Source organism: Panthera leo, chromosome C1 (assembly GCF_018350215.1).
Source record: "Panthera leo isolate Ple1 chromosome C1, P.leo_Ple1_pat1.1, whole genome shotgun sequence".
Classification (NCBI taxonomy): Eukaryota; Metazoa; Chordata; class Mammalia; order Carnivora; family Felidae; genus Panthera; species Panthera leo.
In genome coordinates this window covers 4,366,449-4,388,368 of record NC_056686.1, presented here as the reverse complement: position 1 = coordinate 4,388,368, position 21,920 = coordinate 4,366,449, and the positions used below count along the sequence as shown (strand labels likewise).

Below are 21,920 nucleotides of genomic sequence, written 5' to 3'. Positions count from 1 at the left end.
TATGCGCCAGCTCTTTGCCAAAACTCCTGTAAAATTGACTAGAAATGGGATGACTTAACCCCTGTGGAGCATCTGCCTCTTCAGTTCACCAGGGAGTGTGGGAGAGGGAAAGGGATTTGTACCTATTGATCCAGCCAGCAGAGGTGAGGCAGCCATAGAGTTTTTGAAAACAAATCTTGTTCTGCTCTGGCCTCTGTGGAGCCTGACACTTTCTGGTCTTAATTCCTGGAATCTTACGAATCTATTTTAAAAATACCAATATAGGGGCGCCTGGGTGGCGCAGTCGGTTAAGCATCCAACTCTCGGTTTCGGCTCAGGTCACGATCTCTCCGCCGGTTTCGTGAGTTGAAGCCCTGCACTGGGCTCCGTGCTGACAGCGCAGAACCTGCTTGGGATTCTTTCTCCCTCGCTCTCTGCCCCTCCCCCACTCGCACTCTCTCTAAATAAATAAATAGATAAACTTAAAAAAAAAAACAGTATAGAGGCACATACACCACATACACGGAGTCAGTGTCGCTGGGTAAGTCTGGCTGGTCAGACTCGTGCTCAGTGTGCACTCTCAACACCAGCGTCCCGTTGGGCAGACTACTCGGCGTGAAGCCTTTTCGTCCAGGTAGAACAGCCCGGTTGCTCCGGGACCCGTGGAGGGGGCTCTTCCGCTTCCCATCCAGACCCCCTTGGCCGTGGTGATGCGTCACGTAGGTCGCCACTGGCAGGTTCCATAGTCACAGGCCCACCGAATCTGGGTCCCAAGGTCACAAAGAATTCCTAAAATATTTTAAATCCTTTTTTCCTGATCCGTCTTGACCTTCACGGTTAAATGGAATAGTTGATTACTTATATTTCCCTGAAGCTCTCTTGTCTTTATTTTCTGTGATGAAGGGAGAGGCTGACAGGACATGGCGGGGGGGGGGGGGGGGGGGGGTGATGGAAACTGAAGCACTGAGCCTCATTCCGCTCTGTCCAGGGCAGGGACTTCGGGTGGGTGCCTCACGCCCTCAGCTTTGGAGAAGTAGGTGAGCCTCCTTGTCAGTTAAATACAACCGAGGGTGTCGCTGTGAGGTAACGAAGCAGTCACTGGCGTGCCATTTAGGACTTTCATTTGTTCTTGGATGGTTTTTAAGTGTTCTATTTTATTTTTGAAGTTTATTCATTTGAGAGAGAGCAAGTGCACACATGACTGGGGCGGGGGCAGAGAGAGAGAGAGAATCCCAAGCAGGCTCCGCACTGTCAGCACAGAGCCCGACTCGGGGCTTGATCTCGTGAACTGTGAGATCATGACCTGAGCCGAAATCAAGAGTCGGACGCTTAACCAGCTGAGCCACTCGGGCGCCCCGTGTTTTTATTTTAGGAATTATTGATTACATCTGGTTATTAGAGGCGGAAATGCTGTTTTCCTTATTTTTTCCTCTTTACTTCCTGAAAGCATAGTAAACACATTTCTCAGTATGCTTTTGGCTAAGCCAGTTTTTGTATTTATTTTTCTGTATTGCTGAATGATAAAATAAAGGGACACAGAACCTAGAACGTGACCCGGTTTATGTGAGAATGCACACACACATACATGTATGCACAGAGGGTGTCTAGGAAGATGCATTAAAAACTAGATGTCAGCCTGGGAGAAGGAGGATGGCGGAGAAGAGGGAGTGAGCTATAGGCCAATTGTACTTTTTTCCTTTATATCCTTCTGTACTATTTTGATTTTTTGCTGTAAGCATGTATTTTTTTAAACAATTTTTTAAACTTGTGATTTCCAGGATTGCTTCTTCTCACATCACCTCCCTTTTTAGCTGTTCTGTGAGCAGCCTCTCGAGGCGCCTCTGTGTTTCTCCCACTGATACAAGGAATGTGCTCTCTGGGTTTGTCCCCCACCCATCTCATGACTTTGTCGGCCTGCCCCCACTCTCGGTGTTTCTCCCAGGCCATGGCATCCTGGACCCCTAGAAATCATGTGGTGCAGTTCCCTCTTTCAGAGATGTGGGGCCTGAGGCCCACGGTGGCCTTTTCCTGCCTCTTTGAAATCTCCATTTTGTGATGAGCTAAGAAAAGCCAAAACGGAACGCCTTATTTTCTCATAGACTTGTCATTGTGCATCCCTGAGTAGTATTGTGGCCTGCCTTTTGGTACCTGATTACTGTTTTATGCTAAGGCCCGTCTGGCATCATACATTCTCAGGGTCATATCATATTGAAGGGGGAAGAGTCCCACGGTGTAAAAACGCCCAGGCCTGATGGCTGAAGCTCAGAAGGCATCTCCAGCGATGGCTCCAGCACACTGGGGAGAGATGACAGGGCAGTTGTGAGCACCTTCGTCCTCTGCTTTCATCTTCAACGTTTATTACTGGGCTGGGACTCATTAGGAAATTTAGACCACGAGACTTAAGGCGACGTATTCTCTGTAAGATTCCTACAGCGTCAGAGAGAAGTTTACCGAAACGAGGGAAACCACGCTTAGTCTCTCTGGAGAGCTGAAGGGAAGCATCGCCTTGGGGATGATCGGAGGGCAGAGCTGAGCGGATACGACCGTGAGCCTGAGCTCACCAGGGCCTGGCTCCGTGGGAGAAAGGCTTGTCGGGGTGTCATTGCTGCTCTCGGAATCCCAGGGCGAGGAACAGCCAGACCTGGGCCACGCGAATGCGCCACGTTAGCGATGTCCACTCTTGGTGTATGTTTTCCTCGCTTTCTGGGTCCTTAACTGCCTCTTCCTCCTGACTGTGCCTGCAGGTTGTGGAGAGGAGGAGAACGCCAGCCGAAATCAGGGAAGAGTTTGAGCGGCTGCAGAGAGAGAGGGAGGACAGGAGGCTGCAGCAGCGCACCAACCCCAAGGTAAGCCGGGCCCGCGGCGGTGAGGATGGCGTAGGCCTCACTGCCAGGCGGCAGGCCTGAGGTCAGTGGTGAGAGCGGACCGAATTGGTGGAACAAAATTGTGCGTATTTTATCTCAGAGCAGCCTCTTTCGAGAGAGCAGCTCCTGGTGGCTTTCGGCAAAGCTGCCGCTCAGGACCTGGAGAAAAGTGTCTTGAACCCTTGAACCGTGTGCAGGGAAGACCAAACCCATCCCGAGCCGAGGAGACTTCCCAGGCGGCAGCACAGGCAAGGTCCCTGAGACCCTTTCCTGCAGTCGTGCCGCCCGAGCCCTTGGCGGGTGACAGTCAAGGGACACTGTCAGCAGCCACCTGACCCCGCTCCGAAGCAGCAGGACTCCCTGCAGCACTGGGGCTGTGGGACGTTTCCAAACTGCCTTACGCGGGGCCCCGGCTCTGATCTGCCTGGACACCGGTGCCGTGAACACCAGTCACCAGGCTGTTCTGACAGCGAGGTGACCCCCTTTAACTCCATCAAGTCCCCAAGGGAGTTTGAGTCCCATGACCTAGTGACGGGCCCGAGTCTGAGAGCTACTTTTCGGTCCTGTGGATGATACCTTTTCCTCTGATCTGTTAGAGAAGCAGATTGTCCAGAGTGCACGCGCCAGCCCCGTGGCAAATGGGGTGTCTCCGTCAACTTGAGATGCCGGTTGTGTGAATGTATAGTCGAATGTGACCCCGGTGTCCTGTTCAGCTGCACTTGACAAGGGCCCTCAGCAGCCGGACTCCCTCAGTGTGGCCCGATGGCCTGGCAGGCAGCCTGAGATCTAAAGAGAAAGAACAGAGGCTGGCTTACAGCCCGGGCATTGTGATAATATGAACTTCTGATCAAGTACATTCTAGGAAGGGGAATTTTTTTTCAAGACTCCTACAGCGTTTAGAGGACCGTATCTTCAGAACACTCCCATCTATTTGAAGCCTGCATTTCAAAGTATATTTATAAATGCCGACACCTCTCCTTCCTGCCCAGCCTCCCTGCAGCAGATGATGGCGTCAGCGGTGCGGGGCCGTCTTACGGTCGTAGGAGAGCGGAGAATCGAAACGCTGGCTGAACCGACTCGGGGCGGGTGACACAGTGGGGAGCACTAAAGGTCTCTGCGGCGCCCCGAGCCGTGCTCGGGGGTTCCCTTCGTGGAGCCAGTGCTCAGGGCCACGCGCCGCGGGAGGTCTGGTTTGAAAGTCGGTGTCGGCAGATGGAGTGAGGGTTGAGGAGACGGGGTGGGGCCTGGCGGGAGCAAGCTGTTGCTGTGGAATCTTTGCCGTTCTGGCTGGAGTTATGCTGCATTCCGAGCAATGAAGGGGAAAGAGAACGTCACAGTAGCCTGAGCCTCCGTGTCCTGCGATAAAATTGGCCATCTGGGTGCGCGCAGTGATTGCTTATTGGGATTCTGTGGAAACGTGTCTCCGGGCCATGTTTCCGTGGAATGAGAGAGCACAGCTGTGACCATTTCACACAAGCGTGCGAGTTATTGTAAAATTCCTAATACTTTGCTACTTCCATAAACTGCTTCCAAATAAATAAGACATTTTCTAGCCAGAAATAGTGAGTGATAACCAGATGTTTGGCCATGCAGCATTTTGAGGAGAGCTTTTATTCCATTTCTGAGGGTTTTGCTTTTCATGATGAGTGGAAAGGTTTGGGATGTTCTCATCCTAAGAAAGTGGAGATCTCCTCTCTTAAGGCCACAGGGGAAGGACACTGCCGATGACCATCGGGCTCAGCACCGACCTGTTGTCACAGGGGACTGGCAGGCGAGCACATGTGTGGCACTGCTGTCTGAGACTTGGATGGGCATTTCTCTCCGTTGTTACCAGTAAGAGTTTGTTGGGCGGGGATCTGCCGGTGGGATGTATGTATGAGAACGGGCAAAGAGGTCAGGTGGGAAAAAGTGGTAGATGGGAAATATTCTGACACGGTGATGTAGGACCCGAAGCAAAGCGCGTGACCTGTGTTTAGTTTTCTCATCTGTAAAACGAAGCCGCCTGACCTTCCTGACTACCACGCCAAGCTGGGAAATGATTGAAACAATAGGAAATAGGTGTTAATTCATTGGAAACAGACACACGTGCTGGGTCAATGCAAAGTGGTACCCATTAGGTACCATCGAGGTTAAGAACTTTTGTTTTTGTGTCTCCCCCAGCACTGCGTGGGAAATACTTGGTTTGGTCAGGTAGTTCTGGGCCCATGGGGTGGGTTTGGATGGGGTCTGGCAGTTGGGATTTCAAAGTGGCCCTCTGACAACACCGTCAGCCTTCTCCCGTGGCCTTGGCCTTGTGGAGTCTTGGTGTGGCCAGCTACCTGTGAGTCTTGGTTTGTGTGAAATGAGCTTTGGAAAGCACAGTGGTGCTTAGAAACGAGCGGAATCCCCAGTTCCCGCGTGGGAGCCACCGATGGCACGCGTGCACACGCACACTCACGCACGCACAGACGCCCAGACGCCAGAGGCAGCACGATAGCGCTTTCCACCTGGAGTCCGGAGCCCTGCACTGGGATTCTGATTCCACCCTCTTGTTCTGGGCCCGGGGTCAGGTCACTTCTCCAGTCTTCGCTCTGTTTCCTCTTGGGTGAAATGAAAGGTTTGCCACAAAGCCCACTGCTTGGGGTCAAGAGACTCCAAAGTCCTTAGTTTCATTGCCCCTGTTTTCTGTCTTTGCTGCGTGAGAGTAGAGTCGTGTTCCCTGCTGGAAAACGCGAGGCTTGGGTTGCTGGTGTCCTGGGATCTCCCGGGCCCTCACATTGAGCAGGCGTAGGGGGTAGTTTGCGGCCAGACAGACGATGAGGCTCCTCCACACCGAGTGCGCCGTGCGTGACTGGACTCTGACTGGACGGCCACGGCCACCCTCCCTCCCTCTTCAAGATCTTGGTTTTATTTGCTTAATCCATCGACGCGTCTTGACATTCAGAGACTTAAGACGATGCAGTAGGGTTGTTCCGTGCCATGTTCACTTCATACTGATTATTTTCATTCCTTTCTTTGTTAATGCCCATAAACCTTCTGTCTCTCTCACGGCAGCCACTCTGGGAGTCTAAAGATGACAGGTCGCGGGCAGCGCAGTCGGGACTTTGTTACTGCCTCCTAATGAACTTGTTCCCATCCCGTGTGAAGCACACTGTTAAGTCAAAGACTGTTGGGGGGCTGTCACTGTCTGCCCCTGGGGGTATGGACTGCTTGCTTTCTGACCCCTTTACGTAACAGTTCCTGGAGATCGGCACATCATTTCCTGGACCTTCCATTCTCCTTTCGCTGTACAGAGCTTAACGTAAACTCCCTGGCAAGACCTCCTTTCTGATTTTAGAAAGGCCAGCTTATTGGTTTGGTTCCTGTAATAGCTTAAAAATAGAATCCAGCTGTATCAGGAAACATTTAAAAAATGTATCAAGGAAGACCTATAACAGTAAAAATATTTTTAAATCCCAGAGTGTTTTCATAAAGACACAGGATTACGTTACTCAATTATTTTTAAAGGGTTTTTGAAAAGCCGTGTTTCACTTGCCATGGCTAATGATTATAGGCATCCGAATGAGCCTGTGGCTATGACTTCAGTCTGTTCGGTGGAAATGACTCTGATGTCATAAACTGACTCGGCTTCGCCGACAGGAAAATCGTACAGAAGAAAAGCTGTTCGAGCCCATATGTTGGTTGCGCTCAATGTCAGGAAGGGGCGACGTAATGTGTGCAGAAATGGGCAGCTGTCGAGAGTGAAGAAATTGGGAAGTTGGCACGGAAGAGGGGACCGAGTCCGAGAAGGCTGTTGGATAAAGCAGAGCTTTTGCAGAAGAGAAGGGCCGGCTGCTGTCCCCATCCTGGTGGTGTAACCACTTAGAAACAAGGCGTCAGAATTAGAGACTTTGGTTTATGCAGGGAGGGCGGCCCAGGGGGGTGGCGTCCTTGGAAACTCTGGTAAGTTTGAGATTGATCCTCCAACATGAGAGAACATGGGTTCTGACTTTGATCCCAGAATGAATCTGCAGAGACCATCTCACAAGAGCCACCATGGGCTCGTCAGCTATAAAACAGGCAAACTGCACAGTGCCTCTTAAAGCAATTGCCTCTTTGGGTGGAATTTTCAGTTAGTAATTGAGAATGCATTTGACAGAAATTTCTCACATTATCCTTATGGCCAGATAAAATACAAACATGAAAATAATTCAGAATGGAACATTCCTGGCTGAATGAACACCTGATTCTACTCAAAGAGGGTTGATTAATGCATCATCCCCAGCCTGGTGAGAAGCTTCTCCTCATGGGAGAAAGGCTGTAACTTGTCATGCTCAGAATTTCTGTGAATGATGTCAGTGAAGATGTGTTTGTCATATTCACAGGTGATCCAAGGCCGAAGGACAAAGCCAAGATTCTAAAAGATCCCAGTGAACTAGAATGGCAAGGTTAGACGTGCTAGCTAAGAGAAGGGGAGATGGGGAAATGGTGGTCTTTATTTGACTCAGTGTTAACAACAGTTTAGAGTATTTTGCAGGTTGGGAATGAGTACGATAAAGATGATTCATTTATTCACAAAGCAGTTTAAATTGGGTGCCTGTAAGGAGCCAGATCCTGTGCCAGATGTGGACATGCAGCAGAGAATAACAGACGAGACCCTGCCCTCTTGGGTACTGGCCGAGAGAGACAATAAACACAATACATAAAGCATATAATACATTAGAACGTGACCGTGCTATGGCGGGAAGCTAGGTCAAGGTCCGGGGGAGGAAAGCAATTTGAAATAGGGTGGTCAGGCCTTGCTGAGAGGATAACGTTGGAACAAAGATGAGACAAGTCATCCGTGTGGATATCGGGGAAGAGCCTTCTGGATGGAGGGAGCAGCCAGTGCAGAGGGATACTGGATCTGGTATGTTCGAGTAGAGGCAAAGAGACCAGTGTGTCTGGAACAGTGATGGTGGAAATTATTAGCAGCTGAGGGCCAAGAGGCACATCTCCATTTCCCTGTTGAAAAGCAGCAACTGGCCTTAATTTGTGACAGTTCGAGAGAACAGAACCGACGGCACGGAGATGATCTTGGCTCGGTCTAAGGAGCAGTGAACGAGGTGGGCTGCTGGGGGCTGAAGGAAACCGCACTTTCATCCACCGTCTCGTCCCGAACACAGAGCAGCAGGGACCTGCATCTTCCAAGTGGGGGGAAGGGGGGCAGTTACATAATTAAGATAAAAATAAGTTTTCCCGGCTGTTCACAGAGCCAGTGTGGGAGTGGGTGCCAGGCCGGCGGGTGGTGCTCCGTCCCGGCTGGAGCGCTTTGATGACCTCTGGCGGTCTCCAGGCCCTGCCTGGGAGTCGTGGTGTCCCTTGGTTATGTTAGCTCCTCCGGAAGAGGAGGCCTCTGAGACTCCGCGGCACAAGAAGTCGACGGATTTTTAAATATGCATATAAGACCTTTCTGAGATTTTAAATTTTTTTTTTTTTTAACGTTTATTTATTTTTGAGACAGAGAGAGACAGAGCATGAATGGGGGAGGGTCAGAGAGAGAGGGAGACACAGAATCTGAAACAGGCTCCAGGCTCTGAGCGGTCAGCACAGAGCCCGACGCGGGGCTTGAACTCACGGTCTGCGAGATCATGACCTGAGCCGAAGTCGGATGCTCAACCGACTGAGCCACCCAGGCGCCCCAAGACCTTTCTGAGATTTTAATCATTTTTAAGTAGATGCTAGTTTTGAAGTCTAAGGTATGGGGAAATTTTTTGCAGGTTTTTGTGGTCAGAGTAATACGCGTAAGTAGTTTACGAAGTCGGGTACCAGACTTACTACAGAAACAAGCAGCCGCCCCTCCCAGCACCCGTCTTTCCCACCTGACTCCTGCCCCCACCCCACCTGACCCAGGAGAGACGTGCCTCTCCCCGCCCCCTGAGCTCTTGCTTCAGACATTTCTTCTGTATTCCTGAGTTGCACGTTTACACTGTTCTGTTTTTCCGGTTTCCCCCGGTCAGTAAAGATAAGGATGCAGTTCCCCAGCGTCCTTGTCCACCCAGCGCGGTTATAATCCCCTTTGGGGTTAAGTGAAGGTTCACCAAATAAATGCTCAGCTGAGCCAGGCGGGCGTACCACGACTACCAGACCTTTCTTAAAAGGCCTTTTCCTCACAGTGTCAGTAACTCTCCCTAGGTTCCTTTGACGAGCTTTCTATAAATCTGTCACTACTTCGTTTCCAGACTGTTGGATTCAACCTTCCCCCTTCCATCGCACTCCTTAGATACTCTCACCCATCCTGGTGGCACCCCCCGCCCCCAGGATCCCCGCTTCATCCTCCCTGCTCCCATTCCAGTCTGGACCCTGCTTTCCAGGCCTGCGTACAGCTGGGGCCCCAGGACTTTCCTCACCAGCTTCCTAGGAATGCCTTTTCGTTCAGTCAACATCCTGAGCTGCACCAAACAGAACCTCCCTGTCCTCGAGGAGCTCGGAGGCCCAACCCTTTCCTGGGTTGGCTTTCCGCCTCCCTGTCTTCCTGATTGATCCTTTTTTGGGCATCCTCCAGTAGCTCATTATAAAAGATGCCTGGAAGGCAAATTTCTTTGTCCTTTTTTTTCTGCTCTAAGTCTTTTAAAAGAAAAAATAACGTAAGGACTACGCATATATACACATACAAAGGATTACGTGTAATGTATAAACCGTAACAGGAGTGAGGAACATGTAGGACCCCACCGCCTGACCCCAGGACAAGAGTACTGCCCACACCTTGCATCCGCTTCCATGGCCCCCGCCTGCCCCACCCCCCTGCCAGAAGGAAACACAATCCAAATGGCCATCCTTGTGTTGCTTTTTAAATTTTGCCATAAATTGTGTGTATGCTTGGGGCGGCCTGGATGGCTCAGTCGGTTTAAGTGTCTGGCTTCGGCCCAGGTCATTGATCTCAAGGTTCGAGCCCCACACCTGGCTCTCTCCTGACTTTGCAGAGCCTGCTTGGGATCCTCTGTCTTCCTGTCTCTCTGCCTCTCCCCCTCGCGTGCGCGCTCGCGCTCTCTCTCTCTCTCTCTCTCTCCTAAAAATAAATAAATAAGCATTTAAAAAAACAAAAGGATGTAGGCTTAAGTAATACACTGTTTGGGTCTTATTTTTCAGCTTTATAAAAATGCTACCATGCTATTAGTAGTCCTCTGGGACTTGTTTTCTACCCACACCTCATACTCTTTTGGAGTCTGTGTGTTTCTCGTGAGGCTGTGGCTTGTTCGTTGTCGTTGCTGTAAACCAGCTCACCCACCCTCGTTTCCGGGGTTTTGCTGTTCAAGAACATTCCGCGTGTTCTCGTGCTTGTCTCCTCATGCACACACGTGCAGCGGTGTCCACGAACACCGAGATATAAAACTGACGTTCAGCTCTTAAGAGGTGTCGCCACCTTGCTTTCCAGACTCTGCATACCTCAGAAGGTCTTGGTTGTATCTTTATCCTCAGCTAAGTATAAAGCCTGTGTGTGCATACGTTGGACAGTATACGTGTGTCGAGACACGTGTTATGAAGTGAGTCTAACTTACTATTTAGTTACAGCTTCATATTTAACATGAACATTCCTGCTCTATTTTGTAACATCCACGAAGTTTCCTCTTCTCAGATGTGTTGTTTTTCTGATTCATGGGAAGGTGCAAGGTGGGACTCTGGTGCTTTGAGCTGTAGAGACAGATGCCCTGCGTTCGCATCCCATCTCAGACACTTCGCCTCTTTGTTCCTCGGCGTGTTCATCTGTGAAGTGGAGACAGTGGCAGTGTCGTCAGTGAAAAGCTGAAGCGAAGCGGAACACGTGTTGAACACTTGGGAGAGTCCCTGACACATAGCGTTCACAGCGCTGTTTTTTACGATTAACGCAACATGTCTTATTTTTCTAAGGATATGATTCCTTGCAGGTTGTTTGCCATTTTCTTTGGTGTTTGTATTCTCTGCTTCTTTCTCCTTCTTTCTGATCTTTACTTGGTTTCCGACTTCCGTGTTGGAGATTTCCCTCGAACGTGTGGTAATAATCTCTGGCTGTCTGCTCCCGAGGAGGGAGGCAGAAAAGCCCGGGCTTGGCAGGGCTTGTCATTCACGGCCTTAACTCCCTCCATCCTCGACGGAGCTTAGTGTTGAAAGGCCTCTTCTACTCAGCGGGTGGTTGCTCTCTGGAGAGGAAGCCCCCAGTCTCTGGCCTGGCTGCGGTCGGGGCGTGGGGGGAGCGGGCTGGGAGATGACCCTGTTTCCAGGGCCTGCCCCACCCCTCCCGCCAGACCTGGCATGCCTTCCCTTGATGTCTTCAAAGATCAGGCCTCTGTCACTTGTCCCCTTAGTAAGCAGGCAGCTCCTGGGGTGTCTGGTCCCTCCGGTGCCTCAGCCAGCAGAGGCCTGGTTTCGGCTTCCTCTGCTCAGTGACCATCTCCATCCTTTTCCAGTTTCTAAGGCTTGTCAGCACCTCTTCTCTATCACCTCTGTTATTCCTTGAGCCTCACTTTGGGAGGGAGGAGGGTTTCAAGACAACGATACTATTGGCTTAACCAAAAATCCACATTGGTTATTGGACGTAATTGTACCAGAAGCCTTTTGTTTGTCCGTCATCATCGAGGTAGAAGAACAAAAGAAAAAAGAAAATAGCCACAACTCTGTCAACCACAGCTTCTTCAGTTGAAAGTCTGTCGGGAAGAGGGGCGCCTGGGTGGCTCAATTGGATTGGTATCTGACTTCAGCTCAGGTCGTGGTCTCGGGATTCGTGAGTTCCAGCCCCGCGTCGGGCTCTGCACCGACAGCGCGGAGCCCAGAGCCTGTTTCGGATTCTGCGTCTCCCTCTCTCTGCCCCTCCCCTGCTCACTCTCCGTCTTTCTCTCTCTCAGAAATAAATAGTCACTGAAAACACCCTGGTTTTTAACCGCAGGTTCTCAGAGGAGCTGCACAGGAGGCTGTCAGGCTGCTGCCGGGGACCCTGCATCTAAACAGCAGGCTCCCGGGGAGGTCAGATGGCGGCTGACTGGGAGCTGCCGCAGAGTCTGCAGCCGTGGGGGCACAAAGCTGTCTTGCTTACAGTGTGCTTGTGTTTCGTGGTTAAAGAAAACAGGGTTGACTTAAGAACGCTTCGTCTGGTGCTCCAGTGTGGTTGTCGTTCAGAGGTTGAATGGATGCCTAAAAGGTGATCTCTTCCTCCCATGTTTACCTCCCGGAACCTTTGCATCTTAAGAGTTGGTGATTTTTATTAAGTAGTTCAAACCTGAGAAACTAGTAAGTCGGATTCATTTGCTAAGTCGTGATATATTCTTTCTACCGTGGCCTGATTGAAGATGGTTTGAAACCACGGGGAGTGTCCTCCCTGGAGCCCAGTCGCTTGTGGTCTGGGCAGCGGAAACTGCCCTACGCGACAGACTGATTCTTCCATCTCCGGAACAGATCACAGAGGTCTCAGGTGGGAATCTGTAGCTGCTGCCTGTCCCGCTGACGGTGTTTCATCGGTATCACGAACGCATGCAAAGGACTTTGTAACTATCATCGTCTTGTCTTTTTATACTCTGATGGCAGAATTGAGTACCCTAACACAAGGCTCAGCCAACCGTGGCCCACTGTCTAGTTTTCTTCAGCCCGTGGGCTAAGAATGGTTTTTATTACATCTTTAATGGTTTTTAAAAAATCACAAGAGGGGCATCTGGATGGCTCGGTTGCTTGAGCATCTGGCTCTTAATCTCAGCTCAGGTCTTGATCTCCAGGTCATGGGTTCAGGCCCCTCACTGGACTCCATGCTGGGCATTTAGCCTACTTTAAAAAAAAAAAAGAAAAAAGGAAGAAGAAGAATTTGTGACACATAAAAATGATACGAAACTTGGGGCGCCTGGGTGGCTCAGTCGGTTAAGCGTCCAACTTCGGCTCAGTTAATGGTCGCACAGTCCATAGGTTCAAGCCCTGAGTCGGGCTCTGTGCGGACAGCTCAGAGCCTGGAGCCTGCTTTGGATTCTGTGTCCTTTTCTCTGTGCCCCGCCCCCTGCTCGAGCTCGCTCTCTCTCTCTCTCTCTTGCTCTCTCTCTGTCGAAAATACAAATGAAACTTGAATTTCAGTATTCTGAAATAAAGTTTTATTGGAATACAGCAAAGCTCATTCATTTAAGTATGACCTGTGGCTTTTTTGTGCTTTCAGTAACAGCACAGACTGAGTGGTTTCAGCCACAACCGTCTACAAAACCTAAAATATGATCTAGCCCTTGACAGAAAAAGTTCGATGACCCTGCTCTAGAAAACTAAAGTGAAGTGTGCAAGTATTTTCCTTTGTAAACTCTTTTTATTTGAAAAATGTGATTTAATTACAATTTAATAATAAAAGGACACAAACCTCCATACATTGGATGAAAAGTTGTTGGGAAAGCGCTGGCTCATCAATTTACCCGGCATTAGATCTATTTTATCTTTCTCTTTTCCTTGATCTTTTTGATCTTCTGTCAGAATTCAGATCTTTCACCCCTCAAAGTTGTGACTTCTCATATAAGCATATTGTCTTGAAAGTTCCTGAAAGTGAGTTGGTAAGTTGCCACCAAATACCTCGTTAGCACACGGAGAAGAAAGCTCTCCGGTTCTGGTACTGTGACCAGCCCATTTTCAAAAGGTTATCGCCTTGAAATGGGAGAACAGCAGAAGGCAGACATCCAAACCACTCTTGAAAATATTAAGAGACATGTCCTTGTGCCCCCAGAATGATGTGATCACTCATGCTCTGGGACAGTCTGTTTCATCGGGTGTGGCTGGCTCTTGAGCCTAACATCCCGTACAGTGGCTCTCTTGACCTTTCTGGGTGAGTCCTTTTCCATAGACTCTGACCAAAGCCTATTGAGTCTCAGAAGTCACTGCTCAGGCGCGTGGGCTGTGGCTCTGTCGGTTAAACGTCTGACTTCAGCCCAGGTCATGCTCTCACAATTTGTGGGTTCACACCCTGCATTGGGGTCTGTGCTGGCAGCTTGGAGCCTGGAGCCTGCTTCGGATTCTGTGTCTCCCTCTCTCCCTGTCTCTCTGCCCCTATCCCACTCGCACTGTCTGTCTCTCTCTATCTGTCTCTGTCTCTAAAATAGACATTAAAAATTTTTAAATTAAAAGGAAAGAAACACAAAATAGTTGAAAAACTGATGACTTGAGCAATATTTTTGGCTTTTAAGGGCTCTTCTACCCTTTGGTACACAGGCTGATTGTCAGTGTGAAGTTAACACAAAGATGTATCATTCTAAAATTTTTCTTTGGGAAAGGAAAGAAAACCATACTTAACATTCTGGAAGTTTTCACCCAATGCAATTAGATAATAAAGGAGATGTAAATATGGAAAGGGCTGTAGTTTTTTGTGTAGGATATGATTGCCTGTCCTTAGAGAACCAACTGAAACCTGCCGAGACCAACAAGTTGAATGAGGCGGCCGTCAGGAAACCCCCAGAGATAAGACCGTGGTTGCCACCGTTCCTGCCACACGGATCACCAAATAGGCTCCCCTGACCGCTCTCCCTGCCTCCTTCCTCCCCTCAGCACAGCAGCCCGATTGAGCCTGCAAAACTAGGGTGGGACCACGCCATCCTGCCTGAGGCGCTCCAGTGGCTTATATCATTCATTATGAGCCAGCATCCTGACAGTGGCCCGTATAGGGTGACCGTCATTCCCCATCCAAACCCCAGGACGTTTTTGAGAGAGAAAAAGAGGTACTTAAAATAATTAAAATTTTACAGCTTTTTGAAATGTTTATTGACCAACACTGATTTTATTATATTGGAGAAACTATGAAATGGTTTATTTAAAACCTGTTTTCAAAAATAAAATATTTCCTGTAAAAAAACACATACCTGTGTATATTAAAGCAGATTTTAAAAATTATATTGATTATGTGAACATGAAAAGTGGCAGAAGCAGGGGCGCCTGGCTGGCTCAGCTTAGAGCATGCGACTCTTGATTTCAGCATCGTGAGTTCAAGCCCCACGTTGGATGTCGAGCCTACTTAAAAAAATAAATACAAGTAGCAGAAGCAGAATCATTTTCGGCACACATTCACATACGTATATCAGCTGTATTTGTCTCTGATATTCTGCATTCTGGTTATGTATCAGTGCATAACCAATCACACCAAAACTTAGTGGCTCACGTGAACAATTGGGTTTTCTCTCCTGGTCCTGTGGTTGACCAGACTCAGCTGGATGGTTCTCCCTGGGGGGTCTCCTCATATGGGTGAAGTCCAGTGGCAGCTGGGTCACATTGAAGATGACGTTTGCACTCTTGTGCCTCCCAGGTGGCTCTCCTTCTTCTCCCCCTAACCCCGGCTGGCTTGGGCTTCCTCACGGCATAGCAGTCTCAGGGGACATAGATTGTCCCGTGTTAGTGAGCTTCCCCAGAAAGCACCTCCAAAGGCCTGAAAGAAGCTTCGAGTCTTCCTGTGACCTGGCTCTGAAGGCTACACCTTCACACCCACTGCACTCTGTTGGACAAAAGCAAGTCCCAGTCCTGTGCAGAATCAAGGAGAGGGCTCTGTGCAAGGGTCACATGCCAGCAGGCAGGACCCACTGGGAGGCCTTCTTTGGATTCTTATTCCCTCACTGTGGCACCACTATTTTTCCGAAGAATGTACCTTTAGCGTTTTTTTTTTTTTTCTTTCATGACATTGCCTACCATCTTCTACACTTGTATTTAGTAAATTTGAAATTTTTAACATATTTGATTCTTCTCTGTATACTATAGTATTCTTAATTGAGAAGAAAATAGTCTAAATTCTAAATTTCTACCTTGTGGAGCATATATTTTGGCCCAAGTATTTTCATAGGTATTGTCTTTTTGCCTCCATTTGGAATATTTTTCTTTGACACATTTTTTTTTTTTTATAAACTGTCTTTATTTATGATCTTTTGACTGCTTCATCAAGTTTACATGCCAGCCACAAAGCTGCAGGCAAGGCCTTTTCGTTCCGTTCCAGGATAGAAGATAAATTCAACTAATTAAAGATGACAGCTCCACCCAACGATTCTTACCAAAAATTGAGATATTCCAAAATACCATTATGGAATTTCAAAATGAAAAAAACTGTTGGAGCTCTCTTATGCAGTTTGTCCTTCCTCGGGAGCTCAATTTCAGAGTTACGTGCTTTATTTCCAGTGATTGCAATTTCTTAAATATTTTAAAAGCTACAGGGTTTATTGTGCCATTTTAAAAAGGAGTCCTTTAAAGACTCAGACATTCCTAATATTCAATTTTTAATGCACTGGCACGCCACACATTTTTTTGTGTTCAGAATCAGCTTCACAAAAAAAATTGCTGGTACTCTGCATACACAAAAATATTTGTACATTTTGACAACTTTAGCTTTTTTTCATAGGTAGACTATCACAGCTTTTTTTTTTAAGTTTGTTTATGTATTTTGAGAGAGAAGAGGGAGAGCACAAGCAGTGGAGGAGCAGAATGAGAGAGAGAGAGAGAGAGAGAGAGAGAGAGAGAGAAAATATCCCAAGCAGGCTCCCTGCTGTCAGCTCAGAGCCCAACGCGGGGCTCAAGCTCCCCAACCTCAAGATCCTGATCTGAGCTGAAATCAAGAGTCAGAGGCCTAACCGACTGAGCTACCCAGGTTTTGACACGGTTATGCATCTGTGTGCATTGTAACTAATCCCAAGACTGTTTCTACTCCTCCATAGGTCTCTTGATTCAATAAGATACTTGTACTGTAACGCTGTCCTTTACCAAAACTGGTATTTGAGTGTCACCACAAAAACAAAATTTTACATTCATTGTGGAACATTCTGACTGGAGTTGACAGTAACATTTTCTCATAGAGTTCCCCCAATTCCCACACCGAGGATGAGGGCAGCACACAACCGGCAAATCTTGGACACCGACAGGGCGTCCGAGAATCCAACTCCATTCTGACACCGTCTACCTGGAGATGGCATCAGATTGCACAGGTTAGGGGTTCAGTCCTCCAACACTGCTCCCACCCCCCACTTCAGATGCCAGTGCCGAGCCCAAGGCCTATGACTGAGGGCTGCAGATTCCAACACCCTCCCCCTTGGGGCTTGCAGAACTCAGGAAAACACTTCAGTTTACAAATCAGCAGCCAGAGCGGGGTCTGGGGAATGGGTACGGGGGCTTCTGTGCCTTCTCCAGACACCCTACTCTCCCTGTACCTCCGCTGTGTTCACCAACCCGAAGCTCTCAGAACCCAGTCCTTTTGGATTTTTATGGAGGCCTCATTGCATAGTCAGACTGACCTAAGTCATTGGCCATTGGCTGATTCAGCCTCTGGCTCCCCACCCCCCACCCCCCACCCCACCCCCCCGCCTTTGGGTGGAGACCACAAGTCGCCTTCATTAACATAACAGAAGACACTTTTATCGCCCTCATCACCAGAAATTTCTAGGGTTTCTGGAGCTGTGAGCCTGGAACCTTGTGGATGAAGACCAATAATACATTTAGTCATTCAGATGACCAAATATACATTTCTTATAATTCACAGCATTGTACGTTTACAATTCTAATCAAACAATTATTAACATTAACTGATTTTCTATTTGAAGCATCTGGTTAACACTCACATAAAACTGGCATCATTAGCAGCTGCGAGGTTCTTTTGCTACTAGAACGAACACACACACAGCTATGGCTTTATCTTTCATGTGTGCATTACAAACCTTAGAATGGAAAAATACTGAAATTAACAGAGGAACTACCATTTGATCTGTAAATCCCTGCTGCTGCTACCCTTCACTTCCGGGCATGGTCTTCAAAGAACAATGAACTAACTATTAAAGGAGACACTGGAGTTTAGACTTAATTTTCATGTGGTCTGAGTTAGCTCTATGGACGGATGGTCGATGTTGAAAAACATTTCATACAAGTTACAAATTCATCGACTTACTGAGAAAATGGAAATTGAGTGCTTGTTTTTGTTGTTAAATATACACTACGTTTAATTTTATTGCTGCCTGGAGAATTTGTCAAAAAAGAATTATCCCCCCCAAAACAACAAAACCCCTGCGTATTTACCGAATCAGGAGTTGCCCAGTTTTAAGTGACTTATGAACTAGGAATGGTTTTTATATTTTTTATGATCAAAAAAAATCAAAAGAAAAAGTTATGTTTTGAGACATGAAAAATGTATGAAATTCAGATTTCAAGGTGAATGAAGAGAGTTTTACTGGAACCGGAGCACAGCCGGGGTCAGCTGGGTGTGGACTGTTCTCCTCTACAACAGTGACCGTAGGATCCACAACACCTAAAATAGTCACCGTGGCCCTTCACCGAAAGTATGCCACCGCCTGCTTATACCATTCAGTAGGAGGAAAACACTGGCGAGAGTATTCAGACTGCCATCTGATGTAAATATGCAGGGGTTTTGTTATTTTGCGGGAGGTGATACTTTCTTTTTTGATAAATTCTCCACGTAGCAGGACTGCAGGACTGGCCGCCTGTCTCCGCCCGTGTTCACATGCATCTGCCGCTGTCCAGGCACACGGCTGACCGCAGCTTCATGCATGTCCCGGGCCAAGGCACAAGCCACCTGCCTGTGTCTCCTACGGCTCACACCCACACTGAGACGGGGAGCGCACCGTGCACCCCACACGCCCCTAGAGGGGACCGTGGCAGATGTTAGGAGTGGAGAGTGAAGGCCTGTCCACCAAACCCAGTCTGGCTTCTTAGTTTAAGTCAACCGCTGACGAGGAGAATACTAGTGATGATGATGGTAGTACGTTATGTAAACGTGAAAATCTGGGATAACTGCCAAACCAGCAAAACTGCAGGATTCGGCTGGTCATCTCCTGGATCTCCCCCCTCCCTCCCCGTGATGTCCACGGATCAGCCACAGGCAGCAACCCCAGCTCCTCCCAAGCCTTGTGCTGTTAGTGTTCCAGCGTCGTCCTCCCTCGTTCCCCTCTCCCGCCTTTGTTCGCATGTCCCCTTCTCAGGGACAGAAACACATGCTCCCACGCTACTTTGGGGGCGGTAGGTGTTCTGGGTCGTGATTGTGGAGGTGGTTTTGCGAGTCTATATGTCTGTCAGAACTCACTGAGCTACGCACTTTGGGCGGGTGCAGTTTATGTTATTATATGTAAATTAAACCTCAGTGAGGGGGTGGGGGGCACCTGGGTGGCTCAGACGGTTGAGCACCTGACTTTGGCTCCGGTCGTGATCTCACGGTTTATGAGTTCGAGCCCTGTATTGGGCTCCGTGCTGATGGTGCAGAGCCTGCTTGGGATTGTGTCTCTGTCTCTGTCTTTGTGTCTCTCTCCCTCGCTCTCTCTCTCTCTGCTCCTACCCCGCTCGCACCCTCTGTCTCAAAATAAATAAACATTTTTTTAAAGAAAACCTCAAAACAGTTTTTTTTTTTTTTTTAAACGGGCTGCAGGGAACTGAATAAAAACGTGTGCATGGTCAGATATTTATATGTGGGATTAAGAAATATGCCCATTTGAAAAATGTTATGACAATAAAATAATAAACATTGATTTTCTGAGTGTGGAGCATTTTATATCAGTCAGCAAATTTTAGCTTCACATTTCTTGAGAGAATATGGTGTTCCACTTCTCATAGCTTAATTCTCAGATTAATTTTAGAAGGTGAAGGGCACCTGGGTGGTTCAGTGGTCAAGCATCTGGCTCTTGATTCCGTCTTGGGTCATGATCCCAGGGGTCGTGGGATGGAGCCTCGCATGAGGCTCTACACTGATCACGGAGCCTGCTTGGGATTCTCTTTCTCTCTCTCTCCCTTCCTCTGCCCCTCCCCTGTTCACTCTCTCTAGCTCTGGAAAAACAAAACAAAACAAAACCTGATTTAGAAGGTGGGAAGAGTTTTTCAATCTCCCGTTTGTCCACAATTGATTTTGTGTGCACTTTTTTTTTTTTTTTTTTTTTTAGTTTATTTATTTTGAGAGAGAACATCCCAAGCAGGCTGTCAGCACAGAGCCCGACATGGGACCCAAACTCACAAACTGTGAGATCATGACCTGAGCCAAAACCAAGAGTCAGACGCTTAAGTGACTGAGCCCCACAGGCACCCCATCTCTGAAGTTATCTTTAAGTTTTAAAGAGTTTTGAGGTAGTTGTATGATTTAAGAGTGTCTAGACTCAAACATGAATATGCTTGGTCCACGTGGCTTGTGTCTCGGTTTCTGCATCCGTGGGTTAAATCTAGAGATGACCTAAAATTAGAGCCATGAAGTGGGTCCTGTTTGGGCTCTAAAAATCAAACTGCGTAGACCGTTTTCCTTTCCCTGACCCTTGTCTTTGGCGTGTCATTGACCTGCAGACGCGACTGGTTTTCTGACCCTCGCAGTCGGTGGAGCTGTCCTGCAGGTTGGTGTGAACTGTGACATTCATGCTCTGCGGGCCTCCTGGCGGAGTCCTGCCCACACTCAGTGAACCGCCGGGTGCCAAAGCGTAGATTGTCTTTCGTTCCACAAATACCACCCCTGCTGCTGACTGCTTGTTTTTCTGCCCCAGGGGACCATCAGTGTTGGCATCGATGCCACTGACCTTTTTGATCGCTACGAGGAAGAGTACGAAGATGTGTCCGGAAGTGGCTTTCCGCAGATTGAAATTAACAAGATGCACATATCCCAGTCCATTGAGGTAAAGCCCAGACTCCCCCCACTCCCAACCCGCCCCCCAGTGCAGTGAGGCTCGGGTTAACGAGGCACAACGTACTGCGCAGCTGTGGTTTTTCTCATCTTTATTTATGAAAGGATGTAATTAGCCACTTAAAAAAAAAGAGGGAGAGAGAGTTCCAGGCACAACCTTGTTTGTTACTGCTTTGCTGATGTGTTAGCAACATGAGTGCCAGGGGACGCTTAGCTTCCAAGGTCGTAGGGCTCCCCCAGCAGAAATGCAAGCAGTCTAAAAGAAGTAGCGGCCAAGTTCAGGATGATTCGGGGCGAGAAAACAGACCTCCATGGGGGATTCCAAGAACCAGTTTTAGTTTTAACGCAGACTCTATTGTGTGCAGAAAACGCAATATTCAGCTAAACCCAGGGTCACTAAAGTGTCATCTTTCTACCCACGATTTGGATGTGGCACTGGGCCAGTCTGCTGAGGGTAACAGTAGGTCTCTCTGCCCCCTCAACTCCTATGTTTATCCTCAAGTGCATCACATGAAGTCCTAACTCTGGGAAACCGGCCCCTCTGGTGGAGCTTCCAGGGTTAGTACGGCCCTGGATTCAGTCCCTTCCACGGTGCCGGTGGCGAGCAAGACCTGGAGAGGTGCAGACGTCCCACGATGGGAGGAGAGACACATGAGGCGGTCACTGTGCAGTCTGATGCCATCGGTACACCGGGAACCAGGATGTAGCCCTGTCTTTCCCTGGTTTTATTTCTAATTTGCCCATTAACACTCTTGCAAAACATTACCTTGGTGGCCACGTGCAGTTCAGATGGCAAAGTGGGAGAGAAGTGAACCAGCTGAGGTCATACCGTGCATCCCTGTGCACTTGAGCTGTAGGTCACTTGCACCTTTGGCCGGGCAGATACAGCGTATTCATTAGGCTGCTGTCCTTGTGCTTCCTAGTGCTTTGATTCATTCGTTACCAGCAAATCTCACTTCCTAGGCACCCTTGACAGCTACAGACACAGCCATCCTCTCCGGAAGCCTCTCAACCCAGAATGGAAATGGAGGGGGTTCCATTAACTTTGCACTTAGACGAGTCACTTCCGCAAAGGGATGGGGAGAGGTAAGAATGTCGACTGGCGGGATCGTGTTGTCCACTGCAAGTCTTATTTCTGAACATTTATACTCTAAATGCCAACCCTCAAAAAGACCTGGGTTGGTTTCATCATTGTATAAAAGGTGGATGTCAAACTTGCATGAGTTGGCTGTCCCCAAGAGAAAAGTCTGTCTCGTGCCTGAGAAGGAATCCTCTGTCTGCTGGACAGCTCAGAGGTAGGACAGAGTGGCAAGATCTCCCTTGAGATGCCACCTTACAGAAATCCAGCCTCGAGAAACTCAGCATCTTTGTTCCCTTCTGGCAGAAACCTGTAGGCTCTTCCCGCCCCCTGCCCAGTTCAGAGGGCAGGTGCCGTGTCCGTGCTCTGCGCCACTGATTGGCGGTCATTTAACAGCCAGCTTTGCTGAGCACATTGAACTGCGCCAAATTAACACTGAAGAGTTGCCTTGAAA

The 21,920-nt window shown here is 48.6% G+C and overlaps 1 protein-coding gene across 1 annotated transcript in view; it reads left to right on the top strand.

Annotated features, from left to right (window-relative positions):
- The window catches only part of DNAJC11 (DnaJ heat shock protein family (Hsp40) member C11), a 65,894-nt gene that overhangs the window by 27,954 nt on the left and 16,020 nt on the right, over positions 1 to 21,920 (top strand). Inside the window, exons 4-6 of the mRNA XM_042950095.1 lie at positions 2,724 to 2,825; positions 20,252 to 20,380; positions 21,352 to 21,474. Coding sequence (XP_042806029.1) covers positions 2,724 to 2,825; positions 20,252 to 20,380; positions 21,352 to 21,474 — 354 coding nt within the window. The remainder of the gene's footprint in view (positions 1 to 2,723; positions 2,826 to 20,251; positions 20,381 to 21,351; positions 21,475 to 21,920) is intronic.